Below are 18593 nucleotides of genomic sequence, written 5' to 3'. Positions count from 1 at the left end.
TCCTTCATTGTCTTTGAAGTCCATGGATATAGCACAATCTTTCCCTTCTGCGGTTCCCTTTATGGATCTCACTAAGTAACCGCAGTTGCCTTCGTGGCAGGAAAGTTTTGCTACAACCCAGGATGTTAGCTGTGATACGCATAGCTTGCTGCCCCACAGCCATCCAGGGACTCCAAGTCGGCAGGCTGAGCCACTTAGGGGTGGAGTGCCCCCTGTCCTTGACATACACTCCTCTCCAGGTGGATCAGCCTTCCAACTGATGGAGAAGGCTTTCACTGCTGCTGGCGATACCGGACTGTCTATACCTCCGCCCTCCTCTGGTACACTGGTTTCACAAGTCGCACCTAGCGGTCACCGGGTGCAAGGGCCTCAGGACATATTCCCTCAGGAATCCCCTTTTCCGTTGTCTTCCCCAGCTTCTCCCGCTGAGGAGGTACACCGGAAAAGTTTGTGTAAGAGGAAGCACATGGACTCCACAGAGGAGTCTCTCACAGAAGACACAGATTTTGATGAGGGGGAAGGATCCCCTTGGTCACCCTCTGAGGTATCCTTTGGCTATATCCTTAAAATCCTGAAACAGAGAGGTGACTGGCAGCTCTCTAATCCAACCCCTGAGGAATCTGTGTTCCTTCAGGCTTTTCGTGCCTGGCCCCCTACCTCCTGGGTTACTCCATATGCTGATGAACTTGTCAAGTTCATCGTGCAGCATGCTTGGAAGGCCCCTGACACTGTTGAAGCTATTCCCCAGAGGCCAGATAAGATCTTGTCCCCTCCTGCTTCAGACCCCCATTGGTCCAAAGGTCTTCCTGTAGATGCTTTGGTGGTGGCAGCCGCAACAAAAAAGGATCTGGCAGAAGAAGAAAACCAGACTGTCCATTTGCCTAACAGAGAGTCCCGGGGCCCTGGACAGAATAGGGAAGCGCACCTTTGCTTCAGCGATCTTTGCTATCAGGTCCCTGAATTATATGGCACATTTTACCAGACTTCAAAGGGATCTGGTTTCTGAGCTCTCTGAAACCTTGGCTGGTGCCGTGTCTGATGAGGTCCGTGACAAAGTGGCCTCTCAGCTGGCCACCACTGAGTCTATATCTAACTCCTCTATGCGATTGCTATCTCACACATCAGAAGGAGCAGCTAGAGCGGCGGGTTCAGCTGAGGTCTTGAGACGACATGCCTGGATGAGCTTGTGCAACTTCATGGAACCTTTTACGTCTTCCTTCCTTAATGCCCTCATTGAGCCATCCTCATTGTTTGGGCCCGAAGTTAAAAGCACACTGGCCAGATGTGAACAAGGCAGTAAGACCCTTTCTGCCATAGGTGTCTGTTATTCTTCCCCTCAATGTGCTTTCTCCCGAAACCAAAAGAGTGGGAAGATATGGTTCAAGAAATGTCAGGGTCCTTTCTGTGACACACAGGCCGAGTTCTCCCCCAGAGGCAGAGGGGGAAATTCACAGGGAAGACGCCCCTTTTGGGGCAGAGGGGGACTGCGTAACCAGGGTTCCAGGGATTCTTTCCCTGGTCAATCCTACCAGCGCTCCTGAAGAGCGGCCCAACTCCTTTCCTCTGGAGGTGGTTGGGGGACGTTTCTCCTTGTACCCTTCTGCCTGGCTAACCATCACCACTGATTCTTGGGTACAAAGGATCATAACCAGAGGTTATCATATCCCCATCAATCTTTGTCCCATCCCTTCAAAAAACCTTCCTGATATTCCACCCAGTCAAAGGGAAGAAGCAGCACTAGAGATAGAAAAGCTGCTAAGAAAGAGAGTCATCCAAATAGTCCCTCCAGACCAGATAGGATCCGGATTCTACTCGAGACTATTTTTGGTGCAAAGAAAACCGGGGACTGGAGACCAATTTTGGATATCAGTGTATTGAACAAGTTTGTGAGAGTACAAATATTCCGGATGGTCACAGTACAGTCTATCCTCTCGCTTTTGGAAAAAGATGATTGGATGTGCTCTATAGATCATTAAGATGCGTACTACCACATAAAGGTGGACAGGCCATCACGAAGATTTCCATGCTTCTGTGTGGGAGCCAGTCACTACCAGTTCAGAGTACTGCCCTTCGGACTTTCTACAGCCCCCAGAGTGTTCACAAAGTGCATGGCAGTTGTCACAGCTCACTTGCGACTTCAAGGATTCCAGGTGTTTCTGTACCTAGATGACTGGCTCATTTCTGCCCCCACCAGACATCTACTGGAAAAAGCCCTGGCATACTCTCCCCTCACTGCTCAAAGGCTAGGCATAACTATAAACTGCCAGAAATCCAATCTCACCCCATCTCAGTCAACAGAATTCATAGGGGTTATCTTGGACACAAAAACACTGCAGAGCTGCTATTCCAGAGCGCAGAATTTTAAGGATAAAGCAACAACTAATTCCAATCCTTTCAAAGGAAAAATCCACAGCTCACTCAGTAATACAGCTGTTGGGTTCCATGGCAGCCTCCATCACCATTGTTCCCCTGGCCAGGTTCCACATGAGGCTTCTACAATGGCTACTGCTCACCCAATGGTATCCTTTTCAGCATCATCTTTCAGCCATGATTTGAGTAACCCACAGGTGCAAACAGGATTTAAATTGGTGGATGTCGCACAATCTCTCTCAATGGTCTCGCCCCCTTTCCCCCCAGCAACCCAAGGCCACAGTGACCACGGACACCTCCCTGATGGGGTGTGGGGTTATGTCAGGGACAGACAGTCCAAGGCACTTGGTCCCAACTGGAGGCCCATCTGCATATAAATGTTCTAAAGCTGAGGGCGGTGCTTCTGGCGTTGCAAGCATTCCATCCCCTGCTGCTGTCTGGGACAATTATGATTCGATCAGACAAAACGGCAGTTGTCTGGTCCATCAACAAGCAAGGTGGAACCAAATCTTACCCCCTTTGACGAGAGGCCATGAGGATATGGCAGTGGGCGATGGCTACCAACCGTTTTCTTCCAGCAATGCACATTCTTGGGAGTTCCAACGTGAAAACAGACAGACTCAGCAGGTGCATTCTGCAACCTCATGAGTGGTCCCTGAATCCCTTGATAGTGGCAGAAATCATCCACTGCTGGAGCTGTCCTTGCTGCGACCTCTTTGCATCACCGGCCAACTAGAAATGCAGCAACTACTTCGCCCTGATTCCCCCTCTGGGACAGTCTCCCAGGGGCACTCTAGTCCAGAATTGACCCTCGGGTCTTCTTTATGCATTTCCGCCCTTTCCTCTCATTCCCCAGTTTCTGAAGAAAGCCTGGTGGTTGAAGAGCAAGGTAATCCTCATAGCACCATATTGGCCACGACAGATTTGGTTCCCATTCCTTTGGCCTCACCTACTAGATCGACCATGGATCCTCCATCCAATCCCAGAGTTGATCTCACACCCACAGAACCTGATTCATCCCAACCTGAACAGTCTGAAGCTAACGGCTTGGCTACTCCAATTCCCCTGATTGCAAGGCAGAATGATCTTTCTTTACCAGTACGTGATATTCTCATTGCTTCTCATAAGTCCTCCACTGGAATTACTTATCTGAGCAAGTGGAAAAGATTTGCCTGTTGGCTGAAAGATAAACAAGTAGACCCCTTTTCAGGCACCAGTGTCGATAATATTAGACTATCTGGCCGACCTGTTGCAATTGGGTCTATCGGCCTCTACCATTACAGTTCATTTGGCTGCAATTTCTAATTTTCATAAGGGTGTCCAAGATGTCTCTCTTATGTCCCATAAATTGTGCAAGATCTTCATAAAAGGTGTGAATCATCTGAAGCCACCTTTTAGAGAATCTGTTCAACCATGGGATGTATCACTAGTTCTACAAGCTTTGACAATGGCACCTTTTGAACCAGCCTCTTCTTGCGACCTCAAGTATTTGTCATGGAAAACCTTGTTTCTGGTCACTATTACTTCTGCCTTGCGTATTTCTGAACTTCAAGCTTTATGTATCAAGAGTCCATACTTGATTTTTCATAGAGACAGAGTCTCTCTGAGAACTAATCCATCATGTCTGCCTAAAGTGATCACTGAAATGTCCATTAATCAAGCCATTGAATTGCCAGTTTTCTTTCCGAACCATTCAAAGAGAGGAGAGTATTGTCTACATACCCTTGATATACACAGGCAAATCCATTTTTACCTCAACAGGACTAAACCTTTTCGTAAATCTGACCAGTTATTCTTGGCCTTTTCTGGATCTAGATTAGGATCGGCTGTTGCTAAGGTCACATTAGCTAGATGGTTGAAGGACTGTGTGACCTTTATTTACACACAACGTAATATCTCGTTGCCTACTACCATGAAAGCTCATTCAACAAGGTCGGTGGCAACTTCTGCTGCCTTCCATGCCAGAGCTTCTTTACATGACATCTGTGCAGCCGCAACTTGGGCTACACCTCATACCTTCATCAATCATTACAAATTGGATTTGGCCTCCAGGGGAAGAGCATCTTTTGGTTCTATGGTGCTCAGAAATGTCCTTCCATGAGAGCCTCCCAGGAGTAGAGGTAGCTGGGGACTCTGTCCCATACATAAGGAATGAATGAGGATTAACAATATCAGATAAAGAAGTTATGTCTTACCATAACGTTCCATCTGTATTGTTAATCCTCGTTCAGTCATTACGACCCTCCCTCCTTTCCCCTCCTGTGGTTTCTAGTGGATCTCACCATCCACTTCTCTTAGGTTGATTGACCAGAGGTAGCCTCTACCTTCTTTAACTTGTGAACTCAATCTGAGGTAACAGGGAGAGAGGAATTGTGGGTAAGAGTTTAGCTCGAGAGTTTGAAGCTGACGCGAGCTTGGAAAATGGCTGGCTTAGTTCCGAGCTTGAAACCGATACCCATAGGTAATGACTGAACGAGGATCAACAATACAGATTGAACATTATGGTAAGACATAACTTCTTTTTCTTGTTTAAAAAATGTGCAGATTAAAAAATGTTTTCTTTTGCAAACATGTTAGCTGGAAGAAATGACTTCAGAAACTAAGAGTATATGTTCTCTGCTACTGGCAATAAATAAAGAGCCGTTATCTGATGTCTGTTAATGCATGCAAAAGAAATGGCCAGGTATAGTGCAATGCTTGAGAGACAGACTGCTGGATGGTGAGAGAAATTTGTATAACGTATGTTATAATTACTTAAGTATTATCTTTCTTATCAGAGATACTAGCAACTTTGTTCTTTATTTATGGGTAGAATAGCAGATTATCAAATGGATCAGAAAAAGAAAGGATGGCGCCAACGCATGAAATGAGGCAAAACCTGCTGTAACTCTTGACTAACAGTCCAGTTTGTAACACTTTGTAAATAATTGAATAGAAGCCCCTGCCTCACCTTTGTATTTAGCCAAAAGTTGAAACATTTCTAAAGGAAAACGGGTGCAATCATAACTTCTTCAGCAGAGAGAGTACTGACCTCTTTGTTTAAAAAAATGTTAGTCATAAAAATGAATTGCAGTTAGTAACCATGTGGAAAGTGTTTGCTTTGCTTACTTGTTTTGCTTTCAAATTTCATAAAATAGATGCACAGCTGATAAAAAAGTGATGCCCTCAGTCTTTTGTGTATTCCTACGTTATCTGTAGATATCAAAACAATGGTAATTATTACCCTTATTTTCCTGATTTAGAAAGAACACTGGAATCTGTAAAAATAAATTCTATAAAGGATGATCTGGAATGGTTAAGGTGGATGTAAGCAATAAAAGGAATAGAATTACAGTACATTATCCTGGCAAATAATGTAACTATGCCTTGTTATTTTAAAATTCTGTACTTTCCAATAGATCTCCAGAGGTTTGCACCCTAACTTCCAGTGTCTACATACTGAGCTTTTTGACAAAATCAAAATTTGTCCTCATATTTCAAACAAATGTTCATATCTCTGGAGCCATAAGGGTTTCTAAAGAAATGCAAATAACAAACCATTTAACACAAATGGCCCCTTTTACCACAGTCGTACACTCCTGGATTTAGTATATGTAACTAGTATGTTGAGAGGGGGCACAGAGGGATAGCCCCTGCAAAATTATAATTTTTGATTATTTTCTATTAGGATTAGAACTTCTGATTGTTGATGTTGTAACAGTTATAGGTTCATAGGTAAGTACTAGGCTAGCTGCTCTTGTGCACCATTTTAAGCCTGTCATATTTCCCTTTCAAAGGTAAGAATCAAGCCTTGTGCCTCCTGTTTGTGAGGTAAATACTCTAATTATTATACCAGCTCCATAATGTAGACTTACCTCCCAGCCTCATGGAGTCACAAACAAGTGGAAAACAGATAATAAAATAACATACCTTTATTGACCAAATGCAATAACTACCACTTAAGCAGTTTTGTCCTCAAGGAACTTCATCAGAACTAGTTATAAGCCTTTCTCCCCATCATTAAATAAGGGTAGGAAATGCTATTTTTTGTGGTAGAGCAAGTAGTGCCTAACCCAGGGGTAGTCCCTGGGAACAGACTTTAGAGAACGGAGAACTTTTGTGGCAGTTGAGATTAAATTCAAGTCAGCTGCCAGGATTGAATGACAGTATTTCCTTGCAGAGTGTATTAAAGCTTCAAGCTAAGTTATAATACTACAGTGATTTTATTTCATTACAGTTTTTATTTTATTTGTATTGTGTTTGCAAGATTGATAACATGTTTTATACATAAAAAAATAGTTTCACTCTATGTAAGCAAAAGATTACTTAAATAAGTAATGCAAGTCTTGGTTAATTGCAGCACACAGGTTTGCTTTAAGGAAGATGTACTACTTACTTTTCTTCTTGATTGTTAATTAAGTATTTAAATGTTTGATGAATTCATGTGAGCATTTCCTACCCTTGTTTAGTGATGTGGGGGGGAAGGCTTATAGTTGGTTCTGATGAAGTCCCTCGAGGACAAAAGCACTTAACTAGTATTTATTTCATTTGGTCAATAAAGTTATTTTATTTTACTATTGGTTTTCTGCTCATTTGTGGCTCTGAGAGGCTTGGTGGTCAGTCTACAGTCTACTTTCAATGACCCATGTTTTATCAGCTGTTTATTATACCAACTTCCTCTCTCCCAAAATTGTTACCATACTGATTGTTGAATGAATACACACACACACACACACATGCCAGTTGACATTAGTGAGACTAGAACCTCTACCTATGTATAGACAACAGTACTCAACACAAATGCCAGAACACAAGTCTAAGATTTTCATTACTAGGCTAGCTTTCTTTATAGGCCATTCCAAGACTAGCCAATTTCCTTCCCAAAGGTGAGAATCAAGCACTGTACCTTATGTCTGTGAGTCAAGCACCTTAACCGTTATACCAACAAAGAGTGGCCCATTCCATTCCGGGAGTCGAACTCAGGCCACCTGGGTGAAAACCAGGAATCCTACACACTAGAGATGACATTCAGGACTTATAATCTAAAAACATGAATCTGTCATGTTGCCCATCATATAAGCTTTAGAATTAAATCTTTGAATAGCTTGTGTGTATCATGGTTTTGGAATTATTAATGCAACCATGTACAGACTATATTAGACACCTAGCAGTATCAGTAGGATATAAGTGCAAAATACCCGGAGGCATCATTAGGATCTGAGTTAACACATTTCAGTTCAGCCCTTATTATAGGGATATAGCACAATATAGCCTTATTATGTTTTGACATTTAAATTCATAGCATGCTTTCCAGCCCACCATAATATTGCCATACACCATGCAAACATCCTGCTGTAAAATTTCAAAATTTGTTATACTCTGATCATTTCAAGCCCCAATTTGCAGTATTCTGCATAAAGTACATAGGCCAGCCACTCAGTACTATCCATCTTTATGTGTTATTTTATTCAGTAACTAAAGGCAAACCAAAACTATTGTAATGGCAGCAATGTTGTTAATTTCATTGGTTACACTGGCCTCTTTTTTCTTTAATTTAGTAATGATTTAACAACTTCTGCCCTCAAATGATTGTATAGACAAAACCTCAGTTTACACATGTATCTTTTAGCTTCTCCTCAGCTATTTCAGTTCAAGTTTCAAAAAAAAAAAAAATTCAATGATGTCATTTATTCATTTGAGGCTTCAAATAATTGACCAATTCTTGTTTTTTACTCAACAGATTTTTATTTTTTTTTATGTTTATGAGTAAATTGTGATACAGTCACTATTAATTACAGATCAAGTTAACAGAAGTAGTTAATAATCATAACAATATGTACAATATTTACAAATGGTCCAATGAAAGGAAACAGAGAGAAAAAAAAAAACACATATGACATTTATAATTATATATTCCTTTAAGTCCACATTATTCCATGTCCCCTTTAAATTCATGAAGAGAAAGTTGTGTCTTTTTGTAGTGTGTCTGTGAGTATCAAGACTCTATTCCAAGGGTTGTTAATCCAACGTCTGGGAAAAATTCTTTCTTCTTTAACTTTTATTTCTTTTAGTGCAGATTCCCTTAAAAGAGAAATGAAGTCTTCATAAATTGGAGAGATTGTGGATGTCCATCTTCTTGTTATACATTTTCTGGCCACAGCCAGAATAGTCCATAAAAGAAGTTGATCTCTTTTATTAACAGTTATTAAGGCATCAACATTCAAAAAAATTAATGATTTTGTTAAAACAAATGTATCATTATAAATGGCTTGAAGAAATTTATTAATGTCATCCCAGAACTTTTTAATACAATCGTAAAATATATGTAACCAATCTGCTTCACAATTTAGAGTACATCTCCAACAAGCAGCTTTCTGATTAGGATTAAATTTAGCAATTTTGTTTGGGGTATAAAAAGCTCTATGCAAAAATTTCCATGTGAAGATTTTCCATATCTGGAAGTTAGAGGTTAATTTAACTGAATAATTGACCAATTCTGATGCAGTTTAAGAGGCTAGTTCAAAATGAGTTTATCTCCTTAAATTGTGTCCACATTTTATTACATAATAGAATTCCCCGATTATAATCCATTCGTAATACTCTTGCACCTAACTACCGTTAGCCTTGACATCACATTTTGCCTTCTTACCCAATGTACTGTCCTACTGTTTACCTAACTGCAGTAATGTCTTCCAGTGCTACTTAGTTCTCGGATGTTTTCCTGTAGTAACCAGTCCGCAATGCCTACTTTGTGTTATGCTCATGTCCCACAGCTTCCTTTTGTACCCTGTTTTGTGCTGATCACCTTCTGTTCTTACTTCTCTCCCCTCTAAACTCCTTCTCACAACCACACTATAACCCACTGCTCTGCCTCTGTCAGTGTCACAATATTATTTCCATTGCCCTTTCTTATCACATAAGGTATTTAGTTCTTAACTTCTGTCTGTTCTTTTCTAGTTTCCTTCACTTACTACTCATGGTGTCTTCTTTTCACAGGGTCCTTACACATAAACTCGTTTGCCCATATCTGTGTCTTTTGCTTCCTTCCCAATAGCTGTTTGTTACAACCTCATATTTTTTTACTTGTTTCTGCTCTGCTCTACTTTCTGTTGAACTCCCTTGGCATTGCTGGATCCATTTTGGGTAACATATACCTGTGACATAAAGTCTGGTCTGCAGACCAGTGTCAGTCTTTGAACTGTTTGTTACCAGTTTGTGGTCCATTTTTATATTTTACTTTATTTAATTTTTTAAGTAAAGAAATGCAGCATTTCTTTCTTTTTACTTGGAGATAAAATATAAATGGCATATGGAGCACATTAACTGGGATGCTGGCACCAGCTGATTTGTTAAATGCACTGACATTTGGGAGATCAGTGCATTAACCAATCAATTTTACATCTTTGTGGTCCTTGCTGGAGCAGTAAGCCTGCAAATATAAAAGAGGGAATGGATGGTCACTGGCTGGAGAAATAGCTAAGTTGTTATTATTATTATTATTATTATTATTATTGTTATTATTATTATTGTTATTATTATTATTATTATTATTATTATTATTGTTATTATTATTATTGTTATTATTGTTATTATTATTATCATTATTATTATTATTATTATTATTATTATTATTACTATTATTATTATTATTGTTATTATTATTGTTATTATTATTATTATTATTAGTAGTAGTATTAATGGTATATTTACCTGGGGAGCTAAGGGCTTCAAAAATGTGACTTTTTTCTGCCAAGTTAATAAGTACTGCAGTAAATAAATAATGATAGACATTTGATTTTCAAAGTTCATACCCTTCAGAAAATGTAATTTGCAGCCTTTTGTAACAAATCTTTAAATGCATATTCATGAGCTAAGGGGTTGAGAGGGCAAATAAGGTTTGCATTGGGTTGCCATGCATGGGTTTGATCAGCAGCAAGCTGAAATATGATTTTAGGCCATTATTTTATGCATGTATTTGATTGCAAGCAGATATCTTTCATGTATGCAGTCATATAAGTGGCTATAATTTCATGGTTGTATGCATACATGTTCATGAGTGGGTGTGTTTGTTTGGGATGGGGCATTGCTGTTAACTGTCTATGATTATAGCGCACATTTGGTGTGTTCCTCACAAGATTTGTGTTTCTCTGTCAAATTATTGTGGATTTCAGTAAAGAAATAATGACAGACATGCATTTCAGAGTTTGTATCCTTCAGAAAATGCTTGTGAATTCAAAACCTTTTATTTTAACAACTTTCTAAGGTATGAGAGCAGTATTTAAAATCTATCCCTGATTCGGGCCTTTGTCCTTGACTGTTTTGGGAGTAGGAGTGAGGAGATATGTGTGATACTTCAAAATGCATCACTGTGTCTATTTGTTCTTTCACTTTAATTCCAATTTAACACCAGACTGGTGCATAAGACGTGACTGCTATTTTCTGGGGTAGGGTGGCAGGCAGTATTTCTATGTATACCCTTCTTTGTTTCCTTGTAATGATCTGTCATATAATTTTATTGGGAAATACTGTTTTTGTCAGTTTTGAATGTTAAAGCTTGGGCACAACTTATTTCTTTCTTTCTTGAAAGAAAATAAGACTGGATTTCATTCATTAATCAAGACTTTTGTTAAGAACGTCATTGAAACAAAATGTTGGTGAAAAATGTCTCAAAAGTTCACAGACTACCTGGAACCACATATCTTCTTAGATAATAAAGGACCACAAACTCAGTGGCTTAATTCAGTTGTTTCAGTTTCAGTTTGTCTACTGTGCAGTGCTTATGCTGTGCCTAATGTGCTACAATTTTGTGTACTACTGTTTAGAATTTTCTAGTGTTAAATATATGTGTGTTACCCTGTTAATGTGCTGCTGTCAGCGTATACAGGGTTACTGTTTGGTCCTCTGCTGAAATCAGTCTTGTTCATTTGGACACTCTGGTTAGTAAAGTAAAGTAAAAATAGTATTACATTTATATTTTAATATGCAGGATACAAAATTCCCCAGAAGAAGTTATTACGACTATTCAAAGCAGATGATGAATTGCCAAAGGATGTTTTAAGGAGACTAGGTACAACAGAACAGAAGGATAATCTTGGAGGTAACTTCCACAGTAAGGATGCAATATATTGCTCTTTTTGCATGATTTTTATTTTACCTTTTTTTTACTGATGTTACAAATGTAGAAAAGTAAAGACAATGCATGGTGCTATATGTTTAAATGCTGTGACATAATAAGGAAGCAACACAACAAGAAAGCAATAATAAGTTAGCATCAAATGCCGAATGTTTGGAGGTCTTTTTTAGAGAAAGATTATAACAGTAATAGTAGGGGTTAGAAGATATGAATAAAATATTGACATTACAGGAAAGACACTCTAATGTTTTAAATAAAGTTTAGTAAAATTGTAGACTTGGGACTGTGTGGGCAGTTGTAAAACAAGAATTTTCATGGAATCTGGTATAACACATGGGATCACTGAATCGTCAATATTTCATCTATTAATTATCACTGGATTATGTGACACCAAGGCCAGTCTTGTTGAAATCTTTGCTGTCTGTCTGGGAACTTCACTGGGCACCAGATAAGCTGGAACATTTAATGAGCTCAAAGCGATTCCTTTCTTTTGGAACCATCTTAGTCCCAGTTCCCAGTTTTATAGAAGTTGGGTCAGGGACACTGCTATCCTAAGATATTCAAGATAAGGAGCACCTTATTTGCTACATCAGCAGGAAGCTGAGCAATGCAGAAAGGAGGTACTCTGCTACTGAACGAGACTAGAGAGTATTAGAATTTAGTGTACCTTCTATGCTTTGAAACATGATCTGTGAGGGAGGTACTTCACAATGGATCCTGCCCCTTTGCAGACTTTAAGTAAGCAAACGGATGGCAGTACAAGGTAATGCTAGTGGGCACTGTCCCTTCAATCCTTTCAGTTTACTTTGACCTACAAACCAGGCATAGTCAACAGAAAGGTTAAGGGATTGTCCACAAGGCCTACAAGGCCTACAACCCAACATCATGATTCCAAACCCCTGGTTTTATGCCAGGAGAGAGTAGTTGTAAGATGTTGGGTGTGGTAAATGCACCTATGCCTTTAAATCTGTTCTCAGACTGTATGAGTGTGAGAACATTCTCACAGCTGTACGCTAAATCACAATGTTTTAACTGCCAGTTACTGTAGAATTAAAATAAAGTAGCCTGGAGGGCTAAATTCAGGAAGTTAGTATTAGGTTCAGCACTATAATTCTGAGACAAGGTTATTGGTTACAGCACGAGTAACACAGTTGAAGACAGGGCCATGAGATTCCAGCATAAATAGCTCAAAAGAAATTATTATATAATATTTACATGTTAAAGTAAGTCTAATATACTGTAAAGCATTTTACAGGCTAAAATTAATGAAGTATTCAATAGCATACTCATGATTAATTTCAGAGAAAAGACACCCGCTATGGCATACAGCTTCTTCCATTTTGCTTATTTAATTTATTTATGTTGTTTTGGTAACTCGATAAGTGGACTATCTAGAGACCCTTTTCAGTCACAACCCAGGCCCACTGGGCAGAACTTACATTGTCAGAGAATGTAATTAGCGTTTTATATAATAAGCAAGTATGGTTGTTACAGTAATTATCACGTGAAGTTTTGAACTAAAGAAATTGCATCATTCCATAAAAGTTAATGATATTTACAATGAGTAATTTGAAGAGCAACTTTTATAATGAGAACTGCAAGACACATAGTATGGGTTGAGCAATAGGTATTCATTTAACAAATTTCCATTCAGAATCACTCACATTCATTTATGACTGAAGAATCCGATAATATAGACCGTGTGTAGAAGACCAGTGTTGAATAGTCAAGGTTGTTTCTAGCCTTTTCTTTATAGCAAACCAAGTTTGTTCTTTTAGTGAGTATTATTTTCGTCTGCTTTTAAATGCTTCTATGGTACTTTCATGTCTGATTTCATATCGGGGTTGGTTCAAAACTGCAGATGCCAGCTTTGGGAATGCCTTTCATCTTTTGCTGTTTTGTATTTCGGCCTGATGAGGGTAAGGCTCTCCTCATGTACGTTTCTTAATGTGTATTTTTGTTGTATGATGTGTAGTTTTGTTCTTAATGGTGGGCAGTGTCCTAGATTAATAATTGTAGGTATGTTTGTGTGGAAAGTTGCACAGTTGCCCTTTCATTAACAGCTAACTATTTAACATGTTGTAGAAGCTGACTGTGATAGGTTAGTTTATCTTCAAGGAAAGAAAATATGCAAATATTTACTGGCATTTGAATATTTTGTATGTTGCCACTATTGTGGAAGGTAGCTAGTAGCAGGCCATATAGTTTTTGGAATTCAAACATTCCTTGCTATGGCAAAATGATCAGTGGGGTTGAGAGGATGAGAAACTTTGAAGCATAGCTTAAGCTGTTCCAGAGTTTTATGGATAATGGTGTCAATATACTTGAGGGAGAGATGAGGATAAGGTTAATCCTAGCTATTTCTGTTCTGTTACAGCTGAGAAGCATCTGTTATTTTTGTTGGATACACATAAGCAGTCTTTTTGGAAGCTTTAGTGGGGTTCCAGAAATTGTAGTGGTAGATTATAAGGTATTAATGAGAAGTCTGTTGCTGTTGATTTAGAGGCATAGGATTGTGAAGCTGATTTGTTGTTTCTTATGAAAGGTAGATAAGTTTTATAGAATTTTGGTAGAAAGGAGTAATCTGTACACATGATTATATATTTAAGAAAGGTCAGAAGGCAAACCATTAATGAAGGGTGAGAAAGACAGATACCCTAGTTTTGTTCCATGACTGAGAAAGCAGTTATTTGGGTTCACCTGAAACATCATGTCCTCGAAACAGTGTTAGAACAATTTAATGGCTGAACGACCAAAGTTGAAGTTTCTTAGTTTATTGAGGAGAAGGCTGTTTTTGACTGTCTCAAAGGCTCAGGTCATGTCTGTGAACATGGTCATTTTAATTTAAATTCATTCAGATTGTTCCATATATTATTAGTGGATGTGTACAGAACAGTCAGTGTGTTGAAGATGTTGTGGAATCCATGTTTAGTGGTCATGGAGTAGCCCATATTGAGAAAGGTGTTCAAAGAGTTTGTTTATAGATAAGTTTTTCAAGTATTTTGGGAGACAGCATAAACTGGATATTATTAGTCTACAGTCTTTGCATTCCATGGGGGGGGGTTAGATAAATGGATAATGACTGCATATTTGAAGAAGGCTGGGAGTATTCTAATAAAAAGTGAAAGACTGAATATATATGTTAGGGGCCAGCAATATGAGTGGCTGCCATTTTGATATATTTGAAATGCCATTTAGAGAAACTTGCACTGCTTTTAGGGTTTAAGTAAGGATTTTTGATTTCTTTTTGTTGGTGTGTCTGAAGTATAAAGTAGGGTTGAAGTCAGCTATTGTATAGAGTTTGGAGGGGTATAAAAGGATTGAGAGGAGTTTATAAAACATGAGTCTCTGAGGAAGTTATTGATTATATCCAGATTTGTTTCAACTGTGAAGTTCTGTAATAATTAAAAAAATGTTGGTGTTCAGGTATACATCTAAGCAAAGAACAGTCTGTAATATTTCCCATGAGTAGTCTGATTTCATTCCAGAAGAGTTTTGAATTACTTGCTAGTGATTTTTGTATCTTCCTGAGGCAGGAGGCCTTTGCAGTATGAACTCACTGTATGTATTGTGCAGCATCGCATTAGTTTGCTGTTGTTTCCCAGCCTGCCAGGATTAGTGTGTCTCCAGCATGTTTTGTTTTTAGTCTTGGTTGAGCCATGGGCATTTTTGTTCCTGGTTCTTTTTACTAAGGTTAAGACTGTATCTTATATGAGGGTTAGTTTATCTAGGAAGCAGTTCAGGACACTATTAGAATGTCTCTGAATGAAGACTGGAGACTGGTCTTTAGAAGTTAAATGTGTGCTCAGGAGGGTAGTTTTTGACTCTAGGGATGGTCATTATGTAATGATAAGGACTGGGTATTTGTTTTGAAGAATCTTGTTGACAGTACTGGGCAGTGATCACTCAACTTGCTGGGGAGGATATTGATGATGATACGTCTGTTTTATGTTGGTGATGATGAGGTTAAGAGATGAAATGTTTCCTTTTGAGTTTGGCCTGGTAGACTGTTTCACTATTTATACACGGTTAAGACTTGTGAGTATTTTATTTAGTAGATGTAGGGATATACATCGGTGTCAGTAATATAGAAATCATCTAGGGTAATAGTATTGTGTGGAATACCTGAAGAAAGAATATCAAAGAGCAGCTGTTTGTCGATGGTGACTGAGGAGAGAGAATGTAGGCCACATAAGAAACGAATGTTAGGGTGACTACCTAGTGTTATGTCAGTTAAGATACATTTATAGGTTTCTTTCTCTCATGGTAACTCATTTTATAGTGGCTTAAAGTCACTCCACCTCCTTCCTTTCTGCTTGGTCTGTTTTTGTAGTAAGAAGTGTATAGAGACTGGATGTATTGGGTGGGACAGTAGTTATCTTTTAGCCAAGTATCTATTATACACAGCATTTATGGTTTCTGCATGTATAGCCTGTGCATACATACATACATACATATATTTCAAGCACAGGCATTAATGCCCTTCTAGCTTGCCAATATACCAAAACATTTTGTTTCCGCAATAAGTATCCAGACTGTTCTTAAAAATGTCTAAACTAGTACTTGCTTTAATGTAACTTGGTAGTCTGTTCCATGTATCGGCTGCTCTATCAGCGGACCAGTTAGTACACTTCTCATTCCTGTAGAATCTTCTACATAGGTTATCTGATGATTCTCTAGTACTTTGTTAATCCCAAACATTCCCAGAGGTAGTCGTCTTTAAATTCCCTATATACCTCAATAAGATCTCGTCTTAGATATCTGTTAGAGAGACTGTACAAGTTCAGATATTTTAGTCTTTCATAATAACTTAAATTTTCACATCTATGGATACTCTTGGTATATTTCTGCTGTACTCTTTCCACTTTATTCATGTTTGTTTTCTTATAGGGTTTCCATATTGTTATTCCATACTCAAGTTTGGGTCTAATGTAACTAATAAACAATGACTTCATTATTTTTGATTTCCTAGATTTTATAAATCTTTTTATATAGCCTATAGTTCTATAACTATCATTAACCAATTGGTTGATATGATTAGAAAAACTCATAGCTGAATCTAGCCATATACTCAGGTGCTTAAATGAGTCTACAGTTTCAATCACTGTGTGCTGTATTAAATATCACCTTTCAATTTATGCCTACCAAATCTCATATGCTTAGTTTTTTTTTTCAAAACAGGTTTATTGTTTTAACATATAAGAAATATCAAAACAATTTTATACAAGTAATTAAAAATAGGTATTATTATAATAATGTGCTTAGTTTTTGATGTATTTATCAGCATATTATTCTCCTGTGCCCAAATGGTCAATTTAGTGAAGTTATTTTGCAGGCATGCCTTATCTGTAACACATGTAATCAGTTTACCCAATTTCAGGTCGTCTGCATATAGACTGTAGAACACCTGAGATGAAAAAGTTAGGTCTGAAAGATACAATCTTAACAAGTAAGGGCCTAGGATAGAGCTGCGTGGGATGCCCCTACTGTAACCAAGGATTTTGCCTGTCCAGTGTCTGTATGATACTTGCCATGTCGTATTTGTAAGCCGTGCAGCTATCCGTCTTATCAAGAGTACATCAATACCTAATTGTACTAATTTATTGATCAGTGTTATGTGCATGACCTGTCAAATGCTGAAGTTAAATCTATATAAATTGCATCACAGCACAATTTTTCATTCATAGCTGTTATTATATTGTTATAGAACATCATGTTACAGGTGGTAGTAGATCTGTTTTCAATGTATGCATGCTGATGTATGGTTTCAAGTCTCAACCTATACAGTTCTGACAATAACTTATCCAATATTACATTCTCCATTATTTTTCCACAACACGAAAGTAGACTTAAGGATCTATATGACTCTGGGTCTGTCCTACTCCCCTTTTCCTTAAAAACAGGTTTAATAAGAGCATGTCTCAAATCTTGAGGAATCTCCCTGTATTTATATGGCCTAGTGAATAATATATATAATGGTACTGTAAGTTCTCGCTGAAGTGTTCAGAGGCCAAGTTTTCAGATTTGCTCATTTATTGTTAATTCTATAATGTTTGTATATTCTACTTGTAAATTGATTGGTTTGCCCTGCACTTGGTTTAGAAAAGTGGTAAGAGTAGTTAAGTTTTTTGACTATTTGGATGAGTGCATGTTTGAAGGTATTGGTTAAGTTTAATGGACCCAGGGTTCGCCTGAATATCTCCTGCTAGCATTTGTTTCGTCAAGAAGTTTTGAAAGAGTCTTTATAAGAATGTACTAAGATTTCATGAAATTTTAAAGGAGATGTGGTTGTACAGTATAGTGTTTTCTATTTACTTAAGTTAGAACATTACTCCCACCTCGAGGGCCCTTATAAGCGTAGCCATGCAACCCAATGTGACCCACAAATTTGATTTATATAGCGGGTGATTTACTGACTGCCTCTGTCCATCAGAGACATAGACACTAGACCAGGGCTGAATTTCTGATTACCCATCTATTGGTCTGAGTTGCACTTAAATAGGTTTAGGGAAGAACTCTGCATCACATGGATGGAAAACCATGGGAATTCTCTGAGAAACATATCTGTCTCTCCAACATGTCCAATTTATGGCACAAGTAAAATTTAAGTTTTTTTTAATCTAGTAGTTCTGATGCTGTTTATTTTGCAGATGTGCAACAGGTTAATCAAAACAAGGTCCAGGGATGCCTTTTACACCAGTCAAAGGTCATCTCTCAGACGTCTGTATGATACCAAGTAAAGAGACAGTGCTTTGAGATGATCAGAGTAAGACTTTATGTTTACTCCCTGTATCCTTTTTGTAAGGAACCTTTGTGGATGTTCTGGTCAGGTACATACTGAAGGGGGCATTATACTCTATGTTGGGTCTAATGAGGGACAATTAGAGTGGTACAATGACCTCTCTGGACCTAGATACTGTGTCCTTACTTAAAAGTTGAGAAACATAGAAGGATTGATTTTTTACTAACTTGAACACATGTTGGTCGAAGGCTAGGTTACTATCCACATGTGTTCCCAAATCCCTGACTAGTGACTCAACGTTTAGCGGTCATAACCTCGAAAATGAACTACAAACCAAGAAAATTCCGATAAGGTGGACAAAAACAGGAA

At 38.4% G+C, this 18593-nt stretch overlaps 1 protein-coding gene across 1 annotated transcript in view; it reads left to right on the top strand.

Moving 5' to 3' along the window:
- LOC122814411 (zinc-binding protein A33-like) overlaps window positions 1–18593 on the top strand; it is a 191540-nt gene that overhangs the window by 106807 nt on the left and 66140 nt on the right. Inside the window, exon 5 of the mRNA XM_044086994.1 lies at window positions 11336–11458. Coding sequence (XP_043942929.1) covers window positions 11336–11458 — 123 coding nt within the window. The remainder of the gene's footprint in view (window positions 1–11335; window positions 11459–18593) is intronic.

This window comes from Protopterus annectens, chromosome 10.part0 (assembly GCF_019279795.1).
Source record: "Protopterus annectens isolate FY-2018-M chromosome 10.part0, PAN1.0, whole genome shotgun sequence".
Classification (NCBI taxonomy): domain Eukaryota; kingdom Metazoa; phylum Chordata; order Ceratodontiformes; family Protopteridae; genus Protopterus; species Protopterus annectens.
The sequence above is the reverse complement of the archived record's forward strand: the minus strand, read 5'-3'. Positions and strand labels throughout refer to the sequence as shown.